This window comes from Sebastes umbrosus, chromosome 19, assembly GCF_015220745.1.
Source record: "Sebastes umbrosus isolate fSebUmb1 chromosome 19, fSebUmb1.pri, whole genome shotgun sequence".
Classification (NCBI taxonomy): domain Eukaryota; kingdom Metazoa; phylum Chordata; class Actinopteri; order Perciformes; family Sebastidae; genus Sebastes; species Sebastes umbrosus.
The window spans coordinates 18178860-18196778 of record NC_051287.1 but is presented as its reverse complement, the minus strand read 5'-3'; the positions used below and the strand labels follow the sequence as shown (position 1 = coordinate 18196778).

At 37.5% G+C, this 17919-nt stretch overlaps 1 protein-coding gene and 1 long non-coding RNA gene across 5 annotated transcripts in view; one reads left to right on the top strand and one right to left on the bottom strand.

The window, feature by feature from the left end:
- Positions 1 to 3368, top strand: part of LOC119477966 (NMDA receptor synaptonuclear signaling and neuronal migration factor) — a 48483-nt gene extending 45115 nt beyond the window's left edge. For all 4 annotated transcript variants that reach the window (XM_037752285.1, XM_037752283.1, XM_037752284.1 and 1 more), the window contains 2 exons: positions 621 to 696; positions 2346 to 3368. In XM_037752285.1, coding sequence (XP_037608213.1) covers positions 621 to 696; positions 2346 to 2443 — 174 coding nt within the window. In that variant the 3' untranslated portion in view covers positions 2444 to 3368. The remainder of the gene's footprint in view (positions 1 to 620; positions 697 to 2345) is intronic.
- The window catches only part of LOC119477967, a 91299-nt gene extending 80835 nt beyond the window's left edge, over positions 1 to 10464 (bottom strand). Inside the window, exons 1-2 of the long non-coding RNA XR_005204350.1 lie at positions 10432 to 10464; positions 9584 to 9684 (exon numbers count right to left, since the gene is read on the bottom strand). This is a non-coding gene — a long non-coding RNA (uncharacterized LOC119477967). The remainder of the gene's footprint in view (positions 1 to 9583; positions 9685 to 10431) is intronic.
- Between the last annotated feature and the right edge of the window lie 7455 nt (positions 10465 to 17919).

The window sequence follows — 17919 nt, the reverse complement described above, 5'->3', positions numbered from 1 at the left end:
ACTCGCACGCTCTCTTACAATTACTAATAATCGATATCGGCCCTGAAAAAAAAACATATCGGTCGACCCCTAATTCTTGTTTTGTCCAACCAACAGTCCAAAACCTCTAAGTGTTCCATCTACAACGATATAATACTGAGAAAATCCGCAAATTATTGCATTTGAGAAGCTGAAACCTGCAAAAGCTTCATGTTTGGTTGATGGATGACCAAATTTCATATTCTGGTATGAGAAAAAAAACACTTATAGGACTAGAAATGCAAACCCCTCTAATTTACAGATAAATTTGATTCTAATCTTTCTTTTAATTTCCTGAACATGGGACTCCTCGCTAGGATATGACTGGGGTCCTACTCTAAACCTTTTACAAGCTCTGCTGTTTCATATTTCTATATGACAAGACAAGCAGGGAAAATTAACACCTTTGTATACTCTCATCTCATTTCCTGTCCTCGTTACCTGCATAGGAGGAATGTTCTCTTTGTCGGTAATGAGCTGGATTCATTGCTGTGTGTTTCTGTCTGTGTGTGTTGTGTCAGAAGATGCAGGCTCCCCTGCTGCGAGTGTATCCGAGTGCAGTGGGATTAATTGGGGTTTGTTTTCTTATCTCGGCCCAACAGCTGTTCCAGAAACTGAAGAATCTGATGAGGCCTTATTCTGTCGAGTTTGAGTCGCCGCTGGAGCTGTCTGCGCAGGGTGAGTCTGAACAAAACGCAACCCGAACATGCAGATCACACGGACACACGCGCGCACAGTGATTCACACGTGCACATCACACGTGTGAAATGACGCGGACACACCCGGGTGTTTTGCATCTTGCAACATCTGGAGGAGGAATTAACTCAAAGAGCTGTTCCCTTATCTAAAAATATATATTTATTTGAACAGTGTGTAACTTACTGTTTCCTTCTCTTCCTGTTCTACTGTACAGTCGCTCACTCTCTCCTCCTCATCCTCCCTATTTGGGTGGTGTTTTGATATGGCGTTTCACATTTTGGGTGTGAATATTTTTAATAACTTTTAACGCAATTGCATATAGACTTCACTTCAGTTTGTGAACAACACCCACCACACAGGAGAAAGTAGTCATGTTACCTTGCACTCTTCTCCTCCCTAGCTGCATGGTGGGAGTGCAGTAGGGACATACAGTCCTCTCTACTCAACACAACAGTCAGTATTACAAAAGCCTGCTCTCAGTTCCTGGAACAACCCAGACGTCCTCTATTTTAGCCTTTCACTTTCATTAAGTTTTCCACTCTTGATGCCCGTTAGAGGTCCCAACCTCTGCACTCCCTGAAGATTTATAATATACACAAAACACAGGCAATAACTGTAACACTAGGGCTGTCCTCAACCAAAGAAATTCTTAGTCTAGTCTACTAACACTCAAACGATTTTGTCGACTAATCAATTCGTTGATTTAATCGACAGATCAGTAAAACTGAGTTTCTCCACAAAGAGTCACACTAAAGCACCACTTTAAATCTTGTGTTTACCAGAGATGTGCTCACAAGTTTCTTGGAAATAAGTCATGAAAAAAGCATAAAAAATTACTTAATCAACTAAAGAAATCTTAGTCGAAACTGTCTACAAATGACCAGCGGTAAAAATCGCTCTGCGCTGGCTGTGCCAATGTTTTCCTATGGGGAGAGCAGTGCCATCCCGACTAGGCAGAAGCGCTACCCTTGGTGTGGTGCATCGCTCAAAATTGCCACTGAGCGCTGCCCTCAAAGTTCGAATTATTTCAACGACCTTAACGCCACCTGAATTATGTTTTTTATGCTTCCGCGCCGGCTATAGCCGCGTCCGTCCGTCCCATACTCGTGAAAGCGATATCTCAGGAACGCCTGGAGGGAATTGTAACACATCTGGCGGAGACATCCACTTGGACTTAATGATGAACTTATTAGAATTTGGTGGTCAAAGGTCAAGGTCACTGTGACCTCACAAAACACATTTTTTCTGGCCATAACTCAAGTATCCAAATGCTAATTATGACAATTTCACACTAATGTTTAATAGGACTGTGATGACATTTTGGACAGACAAGGATGTAAACTGCAACTTGACTGAACTGGACTCTCTTACACATATATTATAAAAAGTTGCAAAATGTTGATATTCAAAGTATTTGCAAATAATTCAGTCAGCTCTTGGAGAATATAATATCCGCTCATAGCATCTCAAGCATGAATCATGTTTTTATCATTTATTATAATGTTTCGGCACTCACGGCTCTTGGTTAAGGTTAGAGCAAAGATGGTGGGCTTGGTATATAGTATGGTATATTCTGGTTCCTTAATGAGTGATTCAACCTTTTTCTTCTGTCTCATCTACCAACCAAGGCAAAGAGATGATTGAGAAGTACTTCGACTTCCGCCTCTACCGGCTCTGGAAGACGCGCCAGCACTCCAAACTCTTGGACTATGAGGAATTTTTGTGACGAAGAAACACAGATAATGGGGGCAGCGGAGCCCTCCAGTGCCACGAGGAACCTGTTAAAAAAACTGATCCAGTGACCGAACCTTGCTCAACTAATAGTGCTCGACCCGTCAACTCAATATAAACCTGCTTTCATCCTGGAGAGGACTGGGAGAGGAGGAAGAAGAAAGGACGACAGGCAGGACAAGGAGGATGAAACTAAATGATGCTGTGCCTCCTCAGCTGCTCAGAGTAAGGATCAAGGACTAACTAAAAAGGGCCAAAAAAATACTTAGTAGGTAACTGGACTGTCCACGTCTTTGTCACCGACTCCCTTTGCCTCTTGAGTTTGAAAGCAAAAAGTTCAAATGTGTAAAAAACAAATATCATTTTAGTCACACCTCTGTTGCAAAGAGACACTTTTTGAGGTGGATGTGCTTCATTTTGCCATAATGTGGTTCTGTGTTTTGACTGGACCTCTCAGCTGACCCTGGAGACATACATATACATAAATAATCCATAATGTCGGTGTGTATATATCACATGAATATATTAGCATAGCTTTAGTCATGCAAATAATACTCTATATGAGAAATAATGATGCATCATTTATTTTTGATGTGCATTGTTGTGCAGTTTCATATGGAAATACTTTGGAATAACTCAGGTTTTAGCCATGAAGTAATCAATCTGTTTGTCTATTCTATCAAGATATTGTAATCTTCATCGCCATCGCTTGGAATGAATGTATTATCTCTCTAGAAATGTTATCTTCGGTTTGAGGGAATTGAGCTTCATGTTTTGGTAAAGAAAAAAAAAAAAGAAAGAAAAAAAAAAAAAAGTGCTGATTTTGTGTGCGAGTGTGTTTTCCATGTCAAAAAAATGCAGATGTTTTGTGTGTAATTTCTCCATCTGCTCCTCTGTTAAAGCAAAAATGATCACCTTCACCCTCCATTTTCTCTTTCTGTCACACTCACATAAACACAAAGACAGTCTAAGCATGATTCATGATGTCAAGAGGGATGTAACAGCCATCCAAGTGCTCCTGCCACTGTACTGTAGTGTAGGAGTTGCCCTATTGATCCCTCCTGCTCCTTTGCAGAAGGTTCGGGCCACTTAGTCGGCCCCTGTCGACGGCGCCAGCTGCTCTCGCTATGTGCCAAACACTCTTGGCTTCTCTTAATGGCAGCCAAACGAGCTTCCGCCACCTCTCCCTTCGCTGGGCTGTGATCCAGTCTGAGGAGGACCGGAGTTCTCCGAATTAAACAGATCTGCCAGGGGTTTAAGCTGTTAACAGCCATCTGCTGCCCCTGCCAGGTGTCAGCTAGTTAAAAGGCCAGAAATATGCACTGAGTGTGTGTCTGTCTGTGTCCGAGACCGTCGCTCCACCCGAGTGACCTGGGCTGTCTCACGTAGATTAAAGGGTGGTCAAATGTGGATAGCAGCAGCTAAATCTACTGCAGGACAGTTCACACAAACAAAGAAAACTCTTGGGCTGGGACCAACAGAAATTTAGAGAAATCAATCAATGTTGACGAAATTAAAGGGGCACTCCACAGATTTTATAAATGAAGGTCAGTTTACCAAACATGAGGAATACTAAGTCTGTGAAAACGTTCATATGATGTCTTCTGTGGGAGAAGAGTTCTCAAGTCTGAAAAAAAATAACCCTGGTGATGTCATCAGGGTTATTCAGCTTGGGTTTAAGTTGTTTAACATGTCGACGTATCCTCATACGATGGTTCGTATGATATCTTGCAAAAAGTTATTCCTTATTTTTTGTGCATTTTCCCACGAATGTCGAGCGACATGTGACGCAGGTGTCAATTTCTGTTCCAGTCTTTTCAAAATAAACTTCCGTCTTCACAGGAAACAACTTGGTTAGGTTTAGGCAACACAACTACTTAGTTAGATGTAGGAAAAGATCAACTTGGTTAGGTTTAGGAAAAGATCAACTTGGTTAGGTTTAGGAAAAGATCAACTTGGTTAGGTTTAGGAAAAGATCAACTTGGTAAGGTTTAGGAAAAGATCAACTTGGTTAGGTTTAGGAAAAGATCAACTTGGTAAGGTTTAGGAAAAGATCGACTTGGTTAGGTTTAGACAACAACTACTTAGTTAGGTTCAGGAAAAGATCAACTTGGTTAGGTTTAGGAAAAGATCCACTTGGTTAGGTTTAGAAAAAGATCAACTTGGTTAGGTATAGGTAACAAAACTACTGAGTTAGGTTTAGGAAAAGATCATGGTTTGGGTCGAAATAACCCCGGAAGTGGCGTAACCTAATTACGGAAGTTACATGACAAATAAATCAAAGTTGACTTCCGGTTTCACACGTGGTACGAACGTCGGTCTCCTGGGAAAAAGTCCGGTGTTTTTTGACCCACCCATCCACCCGGCCTCCTCCATACGTGGCATTTGTAGCTCTTTATACTTCCTGGTTCACCATTACGTGGATTACATACAAATTGATTTTGTGGATTATATACAAATTACAGTGCATTACTTTTCGTAGGTATAGCTACGAACGGTGTATGAGAACAGCCTGATCATGTGATCTATACTATCAAGTTGTATTGTGTGTGGGTTTTTGGGGCTTGACTTATACTAGGGACTAAAAGTCCCCCAACTTGATGGAAATACTGAGTACTGAATCACTGAGTACCCCTTTAATAATACATTAATTTGCTTTATGTAACAACATCTAAACTGGGACAGTGACATTCCAAAAGCACAAAAAAAGTCTCAATACTGCAGCTTCAGTTCACCATTTGATTTCTCATGTTGACATGTTTCCCCAAAAGGCTATGATGAAGTCAGATTTGCTTAAATGCATCATCCTAAAACAGTGGTTCCCAACCCTTTTCTATCACTGAGTAAACTAACGACCCCTAACTAACTGACATTTTATGGGTATTTCATATTATATTTAATGCATAACAATAATGTCAAAGAACTGATTGATTGTACTGAACTGTACAATTGACCCAAATAGTGAACGCAATAGAAAGTTTTATGTAAAACAAGTGATTTGGATGAATTTTGAGCAGATTATTTCCAGTGAATATTATATCATCATTGTATTTTTAACAATCATACATCCATAATAGGCTTTTCTTCTCCCATACACTTTGTAATTGTTCTATTAGCTCTTCGGTTGCTTTAAAAGGAGTACTTTTCTAATTTTTAAGTTTATATATTACATAATAATCCAAACTTAAAACAAATACCAATTTCATTTAGTTTTCATTACAGAACTGTATGAAATGCTGAGATACTGTATACGCCAACTGTATTTTTAAAAAAGTTGTCTCACACCCCATAAAATCAAGAAGGCCTCGGGACCCCCCGTGAAGCTTCGGTGACCCCTAATGGGGGTCGGGAGCCCCAGGTTGGGAACCAGTGCCCTAAGAAATAAACTGAACTTTTGTGCTTCTAGAGTGTTGCAATCACAGTTTTTATGAGTTTGTACTTTTCAAAATGCTGACATTTCAGCTGTAAGTTTACGAATGTGGCAGCGATCCAAGGAGACGTTGCCAGGTCACGCCATGGCTCTCTGATCACAGCGTTGTCCCACAATGACTACGGCCCCTGAATGTCAGCGAAACACTCTGCCGAGTGTGATTTTAAGCCAGTCATTGAGTGTTCGCGTAGGTGATTGGCGTGCAGAAAGTTTACAGAGTGCATGAGGAAAAAGATTTTAGCTATTTAATAGATTTCAGTGGTTCCAGCCCTCCATAACACACACACACAGGCAAAGATACTCTACATCCGCGTATGGTAAATACTTTTCCATCTGTCATTATTTGTGTGGATGTGTTAATATTTGGGAGCATTATATGCCGGCTTTTTGTTGTGTTAAAGTCAACCAGTCTCACTGGAGTGCTCTCTATCTCTGTACTAGCAGAACTCTGTTTTTTTATTTGCTTTTGCCCTCTCTCTGACATTGCAGTGCTGGCCTACAGTTAGTCTGGCACAGACAAGTGCTCTCTCAGCCTGAGTCACGCAGTACATGTTTCCACTCCAGATTTAAAATCCAACATTTAGCCCACCTGTCACATCATTGAGCCATTTTAATTCCAGCAGAAGAATTAAGCTGCCGAATTCTCAAAGATGTTGCCCTCAACAGCTGCTCGGTATAATGGAATATGTTTTTAAGAACTGTACACACCCCGGTATGATTTTCACATGAGAAACATGGACTCTGGGTAATTTAAAGCAAAAGCAGCGATATGATGGATTCAATTCACAAAGTGTTTTTCTTATGCCATAGAACACATCCGTAAAAAAACAATCTCATATCCAGTCTATAAACAACTTACTGGTAATTAATCTTCTGTTTCAATTTATTGGGCTGAACTGACCGTGATGTGAAGAGCACTCTGACTCAGGAGTTTGAGAGAGCTTTCCTGTTTTCTTCTTCAGCAAAAAAAACAACAAAAAAAACAACAATTTACCGGAAATCTAATTAAAGATGCAAATGTGTCTACTTGTCTCTCTCAGTCTGTGTTGTATTATTTGCCATTTCATTTCAACAAGGTGCAAGTCTCTGAATCTGACCTAGGGCTGGGCGATAATTCGATATGATAATTTATCGTCTTTCGATGGACTCATATCGTGATGAAATGATATATCAAGATATCGTGATACACAATGACGTCGTCTGAATTGATATTAACTGAAATTTCTCCGAAAATTGGATCAAACTCAGATAAATCAAACTATTGTCTTAATCTGATTACTCTGTATTTGTGTGGAAATATTAATTTTTTTCTCTATAGGTCATAATGAAGAGAGAAACAGTCTATCATGTATTAAAGAGATGGTTTAACACATTTCTTTCCTAGTAGAATAAAACTCTTAATTCAGCTTCCGTGCCAGAAAATAATTTGGAAGAACAGAAGGAAAGATCCAGTATGTAGACATAAACAACACACATTTTTAATTATTTGGTCCGAGGTGCAACTTAGTATGCAAACATGCAGATAAGGCCGTCCTGATACACAGAAAGTAGTTTTAAAAAGGTACCTTATCTCCCTGTCCCAGAAACGCCTCGATCCCTAATCTCCATGCATTTGCCTTTCACGCACTCTGCCTTGGGTACACCGCTCTCCCAACCTCCTTCTCTCTTTTTCTTTTCTCCACTTGAATAAGAATTAGCATCGAGTTTGATGTGCAAAACACAGTTTGTAAACATCACAGACAGTTTATTAATATTCAACTGCAATCCGTCCAGCACAGTCCACAGATTGTCGAGAGACTTTAAATCCACTTCTTTCTCTACGTACGCCAACACCAACATGACTTTACAAAACTTCTCTTTCATGTTTGTGTATGTAGCAGACACAAACATGAGGCTATTTTTATAGAGAAAAAAAGTTGAGTGAAAATACATAGTGTAAAGAGACAAGAGTAGAACTGTGTTAACATGGAGAGCTTATGGAAGGGAGCATCCCACAGCAGGAGGAGTGCTCAAAGACACTGTTATCAGTCTTGAGTCTTTCAAGGTCAAAAAGCATCTCTGCACTGCACCTCCTGAGGCCACAAACTGTAGAGTGCATCAAGAAGCTGTGCCTGGTTTAACATTGATGAATATGGTAATAGGACACATCTGGTAACCTAGGATGTGTGTGTTTTTATGTTATAAAAATGATCTGCTTTAACCAGCGGTGGAGGAAGTATTCAGATCCTTTACTTAGGTAGAAGTATTTTTACTTAAAGGTCTTATTGATACAATTTGTATGTAGATGTATATTTAAAAAAAACAAAAAACATCTACAGAGCCTTTAAAAAGTTACCGAATAAAAGTATGGCTTTTCCTAAAAAAAATATTATATATAAAAAAATATTATGATTGTGAATTAATCATTTTAAAGATTTTGGCTAAGGTGCTAAATGTGAGATTGGGAGCGTTTCTATTGCCTCCGCACGGCTCAGTGTTAACCTGGGGGGAACCGGAGGGTGGGTGCTATCAGCTATCAGCTGTAACCGCCATTGCAGCACAGAGCAGCATGCCATAAGCTAGCCAGTGGGGCACGCTCACATGCACGAATGTGCACTTAAAGCACGCACAACCGGCCCGTCGACGAAGCACAAAAAAGCTTGCATTACAACACACACAGAGGGAAAGCGACTTCATTCTCTGCTCAGGTAGACATTGCTCCTCTATATCTTTACATAGCAAATAGTTGTTTGTTGCTATATTAATGCCCTGGATATTGTATAGAGCACCTTTAATACTAGCAGGTTACTGATGAGTAGAAAGAGGGAAAAAAGGGAAATTTCATGGAGCCGAGTATTCAGATAATACATTTGATATTTTTCATCACTCTGACACACCAATCTCAGCACAGAAGAGGGTGACAATAATAAACTTCCTCCGCAAAAACCCAGAGAGAGTCACACACCAGCTATTATGTGGACTCTACTGGCAGCCATTCAACACCAAAATCATGTTCAACCACACTCCGGGGGTTATTATACTACTGAAGATGCATAAACCTTAACACAACAATCTACTTGATATGCAGCAGCAGCAGTGCTGAGACACATCAGCTAAGTAACAGATAATTATTAACTGAGATTAAAATCACAAAACAAAATCACGGTTTGGAGCAGACAATCTCTTCTTATGAAATGCTATATATGTAGTGTGATAGCAACAGGTGACCACATGAATGGGTGCAGCTCAGTATAGCGGCAGCAAATATTATACGATGCTTTTGAATTAAATATTTCTCCATAATGCTCAGCCGAATACAAGGAGTGTAAAGAAAGAGTGAATTGATCTATAGTGACAATGGCCATGTTGTGTTTCCCTATAAGGCATGTGTAGGCGACTAGATCCTCGCAATCAAACAGCCAAGGTTTGCATGAAACCAATTCAGCACATTATAACACCCAACAACACTAACAATAATGAAAATAAAATATGAACTTCTTCACAATGTAAATCAGCATCACATGAAAGAGTACCATATGCCAAACAACAAGCATAACAATAACGAGCTGAGCCAAGAAAAGAAAGACAGATAGATATTATCAGAAAGCAGAAATGATCAACCAGCAGACAAGACAGTCAAATATGCAGCAGATTCGGGCCAGCACTGATATATCAAACACACAAACAACAATCTCAGATGTTAGTAAAAAAGCAGCAAGGACTTACCTTTGGTGGAGTAAGTTGTGGTTCCTGTCATCTCAGCACAGTTAAGTCTTTGGCATGAGTTGCCCTGTTGTCCACAGCAGGATTGGAGATTCGACATGGGGCTTCAAAGACACAAACACGCCAAAACATAAGAAGACAGACAACATCACTCAAACAATAATGGAAATCAAATATGAATATTAGCTTAATATTTCTTCACAATGTAAAGTAGCAACATGAAAGCATAAATAATAATAAAAAAAATAGCTCAGCTAAGAAAAGAAAGATTAATCAATGACAGGTGCACGATACATAGATACATAGATAGATAGATAGATAGATAGATAGATATTTTCATCTTTTTAATACAAAAAACATCAGCAAGGGATTCAATATCTTCCAAAACTTTTAACATTTCCCTACAAATTGATTGTCCTTGACTTTACACTATATTTTTTATTAAAAGATTATTTTGTTGTCACTCTCCAGCTCACTTACCTTGATTCTAACCAATACTGTTGTCTTTACTATTTTACTCTTACTTAACGTTACGCTTAACTTCATTTTATTTCCTTATTTTAAGCTAATTCTATTATTAAATTTAATATATTTTTTCTCTTTTATTATTTTATTTTATATTTATTTACTTTTTTATTATTTTATTTTATTTATTTATTTTTCTTTTCTTTCGTATGACGAAGACCATATTAGCTTAATATTTCTTCACAATGTAAATCATCAACATGAAAGCATCATATGCCAAACAACAAGCACAATAAAAAAAATAATCGCTGGGCCAATCCAAGAAAACAAAACAAAACATCATCTCAGATGTTAGTAAACGCAGCAAGGACTCAATAAGGACATACCTTGGAGAAGTAAGTTGTGCTTCCTGTCATCTCGTCCTGGTCTCAAGCTGTCCACGGCTGGACTGTGGATGGATAGATGGAAGGATGGATGGACAATGCAACATAAAAAAACAAAAATACAGACAATAGGCTACTTACAACTGTTAGTAAAGGCAGCAAGGACTTACCTTTGGTGAAGTAAGTTGTGGTTCCTGTCATCTCAGCACAGTTAACTCTTTGGCATGTGTTGTCCTGGTCTCATATATGGTCTTGGATGGATGGATGGATGGATGGATGGATAGATAAACAACATAAGCATAGCATAGCAACAAACATTGCAACATAAAAAGAAAATATATATATACACAATAGGCTACAGAAAGCAGAAATTATCAACCGGCAGACACAAGACACAGTCACATGAGCAGACTGGTAGAACAGTATATCAGCCAGCACTAAGCTGACATATCAAACACATCAAGACATAAGAAGACAGACAACAGCACTCAAAACAATAATGGAAATCAAATATGAATATTAGCTTGATATTTCTTCACAATGTAAATCAGCAACATGAAAGAATCATATGCCAAAACTACAAGCATAACAATAATTAGCCGAGCCAATCCAAGAAAAGAAGATTAACTACATCTGTAAAAGAATATATATTTAAAATGTATTTGGTATATTGTGATTGTGATTATTTCTTGTGATTAGTTTGTGATTATTTCTTGTGAAATGTAATTATTCATTAATATGTAATTTCGCTTTGGCAATAATGTAACCTGAACATTCATGCCACTATAGCTTATTTGAATTTGAATTAATTAGATAGATAGATAGATAGATAGATAGATAGATAGATAGATAGATATTGCATCATAAAAAACAAAACTATATACAATAGGCTACTTATCAGAAAGCAGAAATGATCAACCAGCAGACACAAGACAGTGAAATAAGCAGCAGATTCAGCCAGCACTGATATATCAAAACACACAAACAACAACTGAACAGAGCCAAAACATCAATCTCAGATGTTAGTAAAAGCAGCAAGGTCTACCTTTGGTGAAGTAAGTTGTGGTTCCTGTCATGTCAGCACAGTTAAAAGGTCTTTAGCATGTGTTGGAGACTCCACATGGGGCTTCAAATGGCCGTCAAGTGATCCAGAATGACGCAGCAATAACACAATGTAGCTGTTGCCCACAACTTGTTAATATACTACATAATAGGCTGTAACGGAGCAGTGTTATTAGCAGCAGTGATGTTTCCAGCAGCACGACGTTACAGCAACAGAAGACACGAGGAAGTTTGAACCTCCTGCCTGATTACGACAGGTGCGTCAGGTGTGAGGCAGCTGGTGGACTAGAGTGTGCAGTCAGTGTGAGTGAATCAGCTGCACTGATGATGGAAGAAGTAGTCAGATCATTTACTGCAGTAAAAGTAGCAACACTATGGTGTAAAAAAAATACTCTGATACAAGTAAAAGTCATAAAAAGAAAGCCTACAAAAGTATTGTTATTAAAATATACTTAAAGTAGGCCTACCAAAGGCAAGGCAGCTTTATCTGTAGAGCACATTTCAGCAACAGGGCAATTCAAAGTGCTTTACATAAACATTCAAGAGCATGGCGACAAAGTGCAAAAAGAACATTAAGAAATAATTAAAACAGTTATAAAAACATTAAAGATTAGAAAATAAAAACAAGCTAAAAATAAAAGCTAGGATAGAAGCTAAAATAGAATATAACACACAAGAGTAAAAGCTCTAGTGCAGAATATAAGATCATTATCTGGTTTAATAAAAGGCAGCAGCAAACAGGACAGTTTGAAGCTTTGATTTAAGAGAACTCAGAGTTGGAGTTGGTTCTGCAGGTTTCTGGGAGCTTGTTCCAAATATTTGGTGCATAAAAACTGAATGCTGCTTCTTCTTCATGTTTAGTTGTGACTCTGGGGGACACTAAGCAGACCTGATCCAGATGAACCTGAGAGGTCTGGATGGTTCATAACATAGCAGAAGATCAGAAATGTATTTTGGCCCTAAACCATTTAGTGCTTTGTAATCTGCCAGGAGTATTTAGAAATCCATTCTCTGAGAGACAAGGAGCCAGTGTAGAGACCTGAGAACTGGACTGATGTGATCCACTTTCTTGGTCTTAGTGAGGACTCAGAGAGACAGGGTGGAGTTTATTTATTTAACTGCTTCATATACTGTTGTGTAGTTTAATCCATAAAAATGCATCGTATTTTTCTGAATAAGGAATTACATCTGTTAAATATATGTAGTGCAGTAAAAACTGCAATATTTTACTCTGAAATGTAGTGAAGTAAAAGTAAAGTCGCATAAAAGTGGAAATACAAGCACAAGTACCTGAAAATTGTACTGCACTTGAGTAACTGTACTTATTTAGTCTATTTGCGTCACCAGGGAAGTGAAGTTTGTGTGAAATAAGGCAGGCAACAATCAATTTCATTTCATTCAGTTTATTTTTATATAGCGTCAAATCATAACAGAAGTTATCTCAAAATGCTTTTCACATAGATCAGGCCAAGACCGTATACTCTATAATCTAGAGACCCAATAAGAGATCCCCCATGAGCATGCAATCATAACATACACCAGCCTTTGTATTCCGTGTATAAAACACCACATGATCTGAATTCAAACATGGATTATTTGACATTTGGGCAGAATTAAAGGGCACTACACTCACTGTACACAAGTCAAGCACTGGGGCTTTTCACTCCAGTCCACAACAATCAAGATTGTGTACCATATCACATCCTCATATTCCAGTGGATTACATTTGGATTAGTATAAGATTTCGGCAAACTGGCTAAAGAATTTCCCATCTGCTAACAATATGTTCAGTATTTGAGATAGTATATCTGCCTTATGTAATTTTGCGACTGAGCTTTGTGTGAGTCATTCCTCCACTTCTGTTTTCACTATTTTGGAAAGGTGTAATCATCTTTGTCCAGTATCAGTTTTTCATCTTTTTAATACTGTCAGTAAGATGACACTAGACATATACCTATTAATCTAAATCAGTCACATTATGTACTATAGGCTACTGTATATCAGCCCTGTTATCATTAATCAAACAACCATCAGAAAGGGATTCAATATCTTCCAAAACTTTTAACATTTCCCTACAAATTGATTGTCTTAGACTTTACATTATATTTTTTATTATAAGATTATTTAGTTTTCTCAGCTCACTTACCTTAATTCCAACCAATACTATTGTCTTTACTATTTTACCCTAATTTAATGTTACTCTTAACTTCATTTTATTTCCTTTTTTTAAAGGTAAATCTATTATTACATTTTATATATTTTTTCTCTTTTATTATTTTATTTTATGTTATATTTATTTACTTTTGTATTATTTTATTTTATTTATTTATTATTTTCTTTCGTGTGACCAAGACCAAAAGGTCTATTATTTTATTTCACTGATATGATTACCTTTGCCATGTCTGCAAAAAAATATAGACATGAAAAAGATTATTTTCTGAAATGACTTTAGACTTTAAAAAACAGCACATGTGTTGATCTCTCTTTCCTTTAGAAATACTACATTAGCAAATACTTTATTATTCAAATGTGAAGTGAACAAAGTCTGACTAAGATGGTGCTTCACATTGTTAATTTCTAATCAGCAGCCACTTCCAGACTGAGATTATTTCTGCAAAGATGCATTTTTAATTTTCACGACTGATGTCAAGTGCCTCATTTTGACTTCTTTCTCCCTTTAAAGGCTTTTTGTAGCATAATTCACAGTCCTTTAATATTTCCAAGTGCAGCACTGGAAGCAAGTTCATTTAGTTTCGCTCTGCTACTAATTGAAAGGTTCTTGTGTTTTTTATTCTACTTTTTTAACTCCTTAAACTTTGAATGTTATGATCTTTCTTTTTGGAAGCCAGATTGCAGCCAGTTTTAATTGAGCATATTCAGCTGAAGCATGGAAAAGGGGGTTTTAATGGAAGAAATGGTTACCATTGAACTAAAACATCTCACCTGCAGAAGTAGATCTAAGCGTGCAGTTTTACAGAACGCTGAGCAAGCCTTTTGTTGTTATTGTTTGAGTGCATTTTTGTTCTTTTCTTACCTCTGGCAGCCTGCAGCAGGTAAACAATTAACTGAGCATGAAGAGTGAAGGCTCTGATTCTGTCACAATCAGCAATTCACGTTTGCTGATGTGGGGTTTTAGGCTCTCTTATGTATCCCAAACGAGCGGCATAACGCCACAGTTCAAGACCCGAAATGGCCTCTGAACTGCATTTACACAGCGTCTTATATGTCGACATTGTTCTGCAGTGAGCCTAATTTGTGATGGGCTTTTGGCCCCAGAGATTTTTTTTTTATGCTGATGTTTTGAAATTCATGGCTATATGTAGAATGGCTGATTTGAGCATATTTTTTATACTAAATACAGTACCTGTGAGGGTTTCTGGACAATATTTGTCATTGTTTTGTGTTGTTAATTGATTTCCAATAATAAATATACACATACATTTGCATAAAGCAGCACATTTGCCCACTCAATTGTTGATAAGAGTATTAAATACTTGACAAATCTCCCTTTAAGGTACATTTTGAACAGATACAAAAATATGCGATTAATCGCGATTAACTATGGACAATCGTGCGATTAATCATGATTAAATATGTGAATCAATGACAGCCCTAATAAATAATTAGCCATAATAATATATAAACTAACTGGAAATCTTGTAAAATTGCCCCAATTAATCTGTACTGTTTAAAAACATATGTTTAAATGCATTCAATTTAAAAGTAGTTGGAAGAATATGGCAGATTTGCTGTCGTCATATACAAGAAAGGAACAAAATGTGATATTCAGGCTCTCGAGAGTATCCTACAGCTTCTCAGATGTTATGGTGCACAGCACACACTAGTGGTGTGTTACTGGAACTGTTAACACAAAGCTCAAAAACATTTGCAGAAAGGCAATAATATTTTATTCAAAGATGAACAAGATACAGTATGTATAGAATAACTAATTTAAAGGTCCCGTTTTGTTGTCGAGGACCTCTCATGCTATGACAATACAGTGGTATGTGTTCAGTATGTTGGCATGCATTTACTGTAGGGGGAAAAGAGCCCCCAAAGCTCTCAATGAAATCAATGTACACTACAGAATGCAAAACCATGTGAACAATTAAAGGTTAACCACTTAGCCTGGCCCTTCTGACAAGAATGGGGCAAAGACTGTATTGAAAGAAACTACGAGTTTAAATATTGTACGTATAAAATATTTATCTTACAGCTGTTCTGTGGCTTGCACTGTCACACTGCAGTCAGACCGAAACTGTCCTTCAGTTCATTGTGGTTGGTCACAGAGGGCAAAATATTCACACCAAAGGGGAAGTTTTCCTCAAGGAAGAAATCTTAGATAACAATCGCAACCTATGTCAGAATGTAGAATCTCTCATAAATGTGTGGAAAGCAAATGAGGTAACATTTCACAGTAATTTCAAGCATTTCTGTAATTAACCCACTGAGACCTGTAGGGAACGCGGGGAACCCCGATCGACTTTACTGTCTTTCTGGCTGGCATGGCCATTTTCAAAGGGGTCCCTTGACCTCTGACCTCAAGATATGTGAATGAAAATGGGTTCTATGGGTACCAACGAGTCTTTGCTTTACAGACATGCCCACTTTATGATAATCACATGCAGTTTTGGGCAAAAACTATGCATTTTTTTGCAGTACAAAAGTGTTATTTTTGCTTATTCTAAAATGGTGTATTTAAATATTTCTGCATACTGGGGTCCTAAACAGTCTTGGAATTGCATAAATTCGGTATCGCCGTTAAGCCGAGACTCTTGTGGATCCAATGAGCCCAATTGTATTCACGTGTGATAATGTTAGTCCCCATAGTAGCCGTTTCATTGTAGTGAAACCATCTTTTGAAATTTGACCTCACTGTATAAAATAACCTGTTGTGACCTCTAGGATAATCACAGCCTCATGAAACTTTACAGCCACAAACTAGAGTCCTAGAGCATTCAGAGGATGGATGGATGGCTTTCCTAGGTAGATTGAAGATAAGGGGGTTTCTGAGCAGTTTCCAGAACAGAAGTGCTCGCCATCTAATTAAGGAAAAATGCAATTCTTGCAGAAATCTGAAAATGTCAAAAGTATTTGGTCCCAAATCAAAGCATGGCTTTTTCTATGGTGTTCCTCAAGGTCTTGGTATCTTAATGTGGTATTTTGGAGGGATTATTGATCATTTTTATCAATTCTTGATTGGTAAAAAACGGTTAAATTTAGCAACCAACAAATGGTATCAACCCCAAAATTGCTGAAACAACTTATGAGACATAATCATAATGTTCTAAACCCTAATACACTCTCAAAATTTATTTTAAATAATTAATTATTTATTAATTCATGTTTATTTCTAATTTATGACTAGAACAACATGACACACTGAGCTGCATCTCAAATTAATCTTCAGGTTCCCAGCTTTCAGATGATGTACACCACTCCTATGTGACATCTACTGCTGACCTGCTATCTCCCCCTAAATACCCCCCTAAAAAAGACAAAAACGTGTCTATTGTGGGTCTCAGAGGGTTAATTCTCTGGCTTAATAATGGGCATTAAAAGATCAATGGCTATCATCATTGAGTTATATCATTTAGAAGTACAATACAATCATTTTTATGGAAATCTGAAGCCAGCGTGCTTGTCTCTATACTGTAAGGAGCACTACATAATTACATCTTTCTGGAAAAGACATTGGGTAAGCAAAAAGAAATTAGAATCAGTCAACCACATACAGCCCTCCTCATCCAATCTGCCAGCGCGTACCACTGCACCATACAGAGAAAGACACATCATATATGCATAGTACTAGTCTTAGAAAAACAGACAGTTCAGAGTGACATGCAAGTTAAAAAAACAAAATTCCCTTTCTCATACATTCAACACATTAGTGCTGACATAATTAGTGTGGAAGCATTAAATGTTATAATTAATATTATGTCAATATTCTATGTTGGAGACACATCAAACGCCTGTATCTATACTTACACTAACATATTTGAGAAAACAAATGGAAGGTCAACAAAAGGAATACAAATGCTAATTTAGATGATAATTAAAATGCTAGGTCAGCTAACTTTGGGATCATCTAAAGTGAAACACAACAATACATAAAAACTTTAAAATTCATTGGAAATATTTGCAGAGTGGCCTTCTCCCTCCGATCAAAGATGACAACGTTTTTTTTGAACACATCTACAAATATGTCATGCATAGATTTGTACAAAATTTCTGCAGCTGCACTATGCTTCCATCTCCAAACTGACCAGCTCTACGAGTTCAATGAAGAACTAAATCGTTTAAAGGTTTGTTTTTGTTAAGTTACGGTACTATACTTTACAAACTTAGACATTTTTGGTGTCCTGGAAATGTGCGTTTTTTTAAAATAACACCATTAATTCGTACAATACAAAACAAATAAAATGAGAA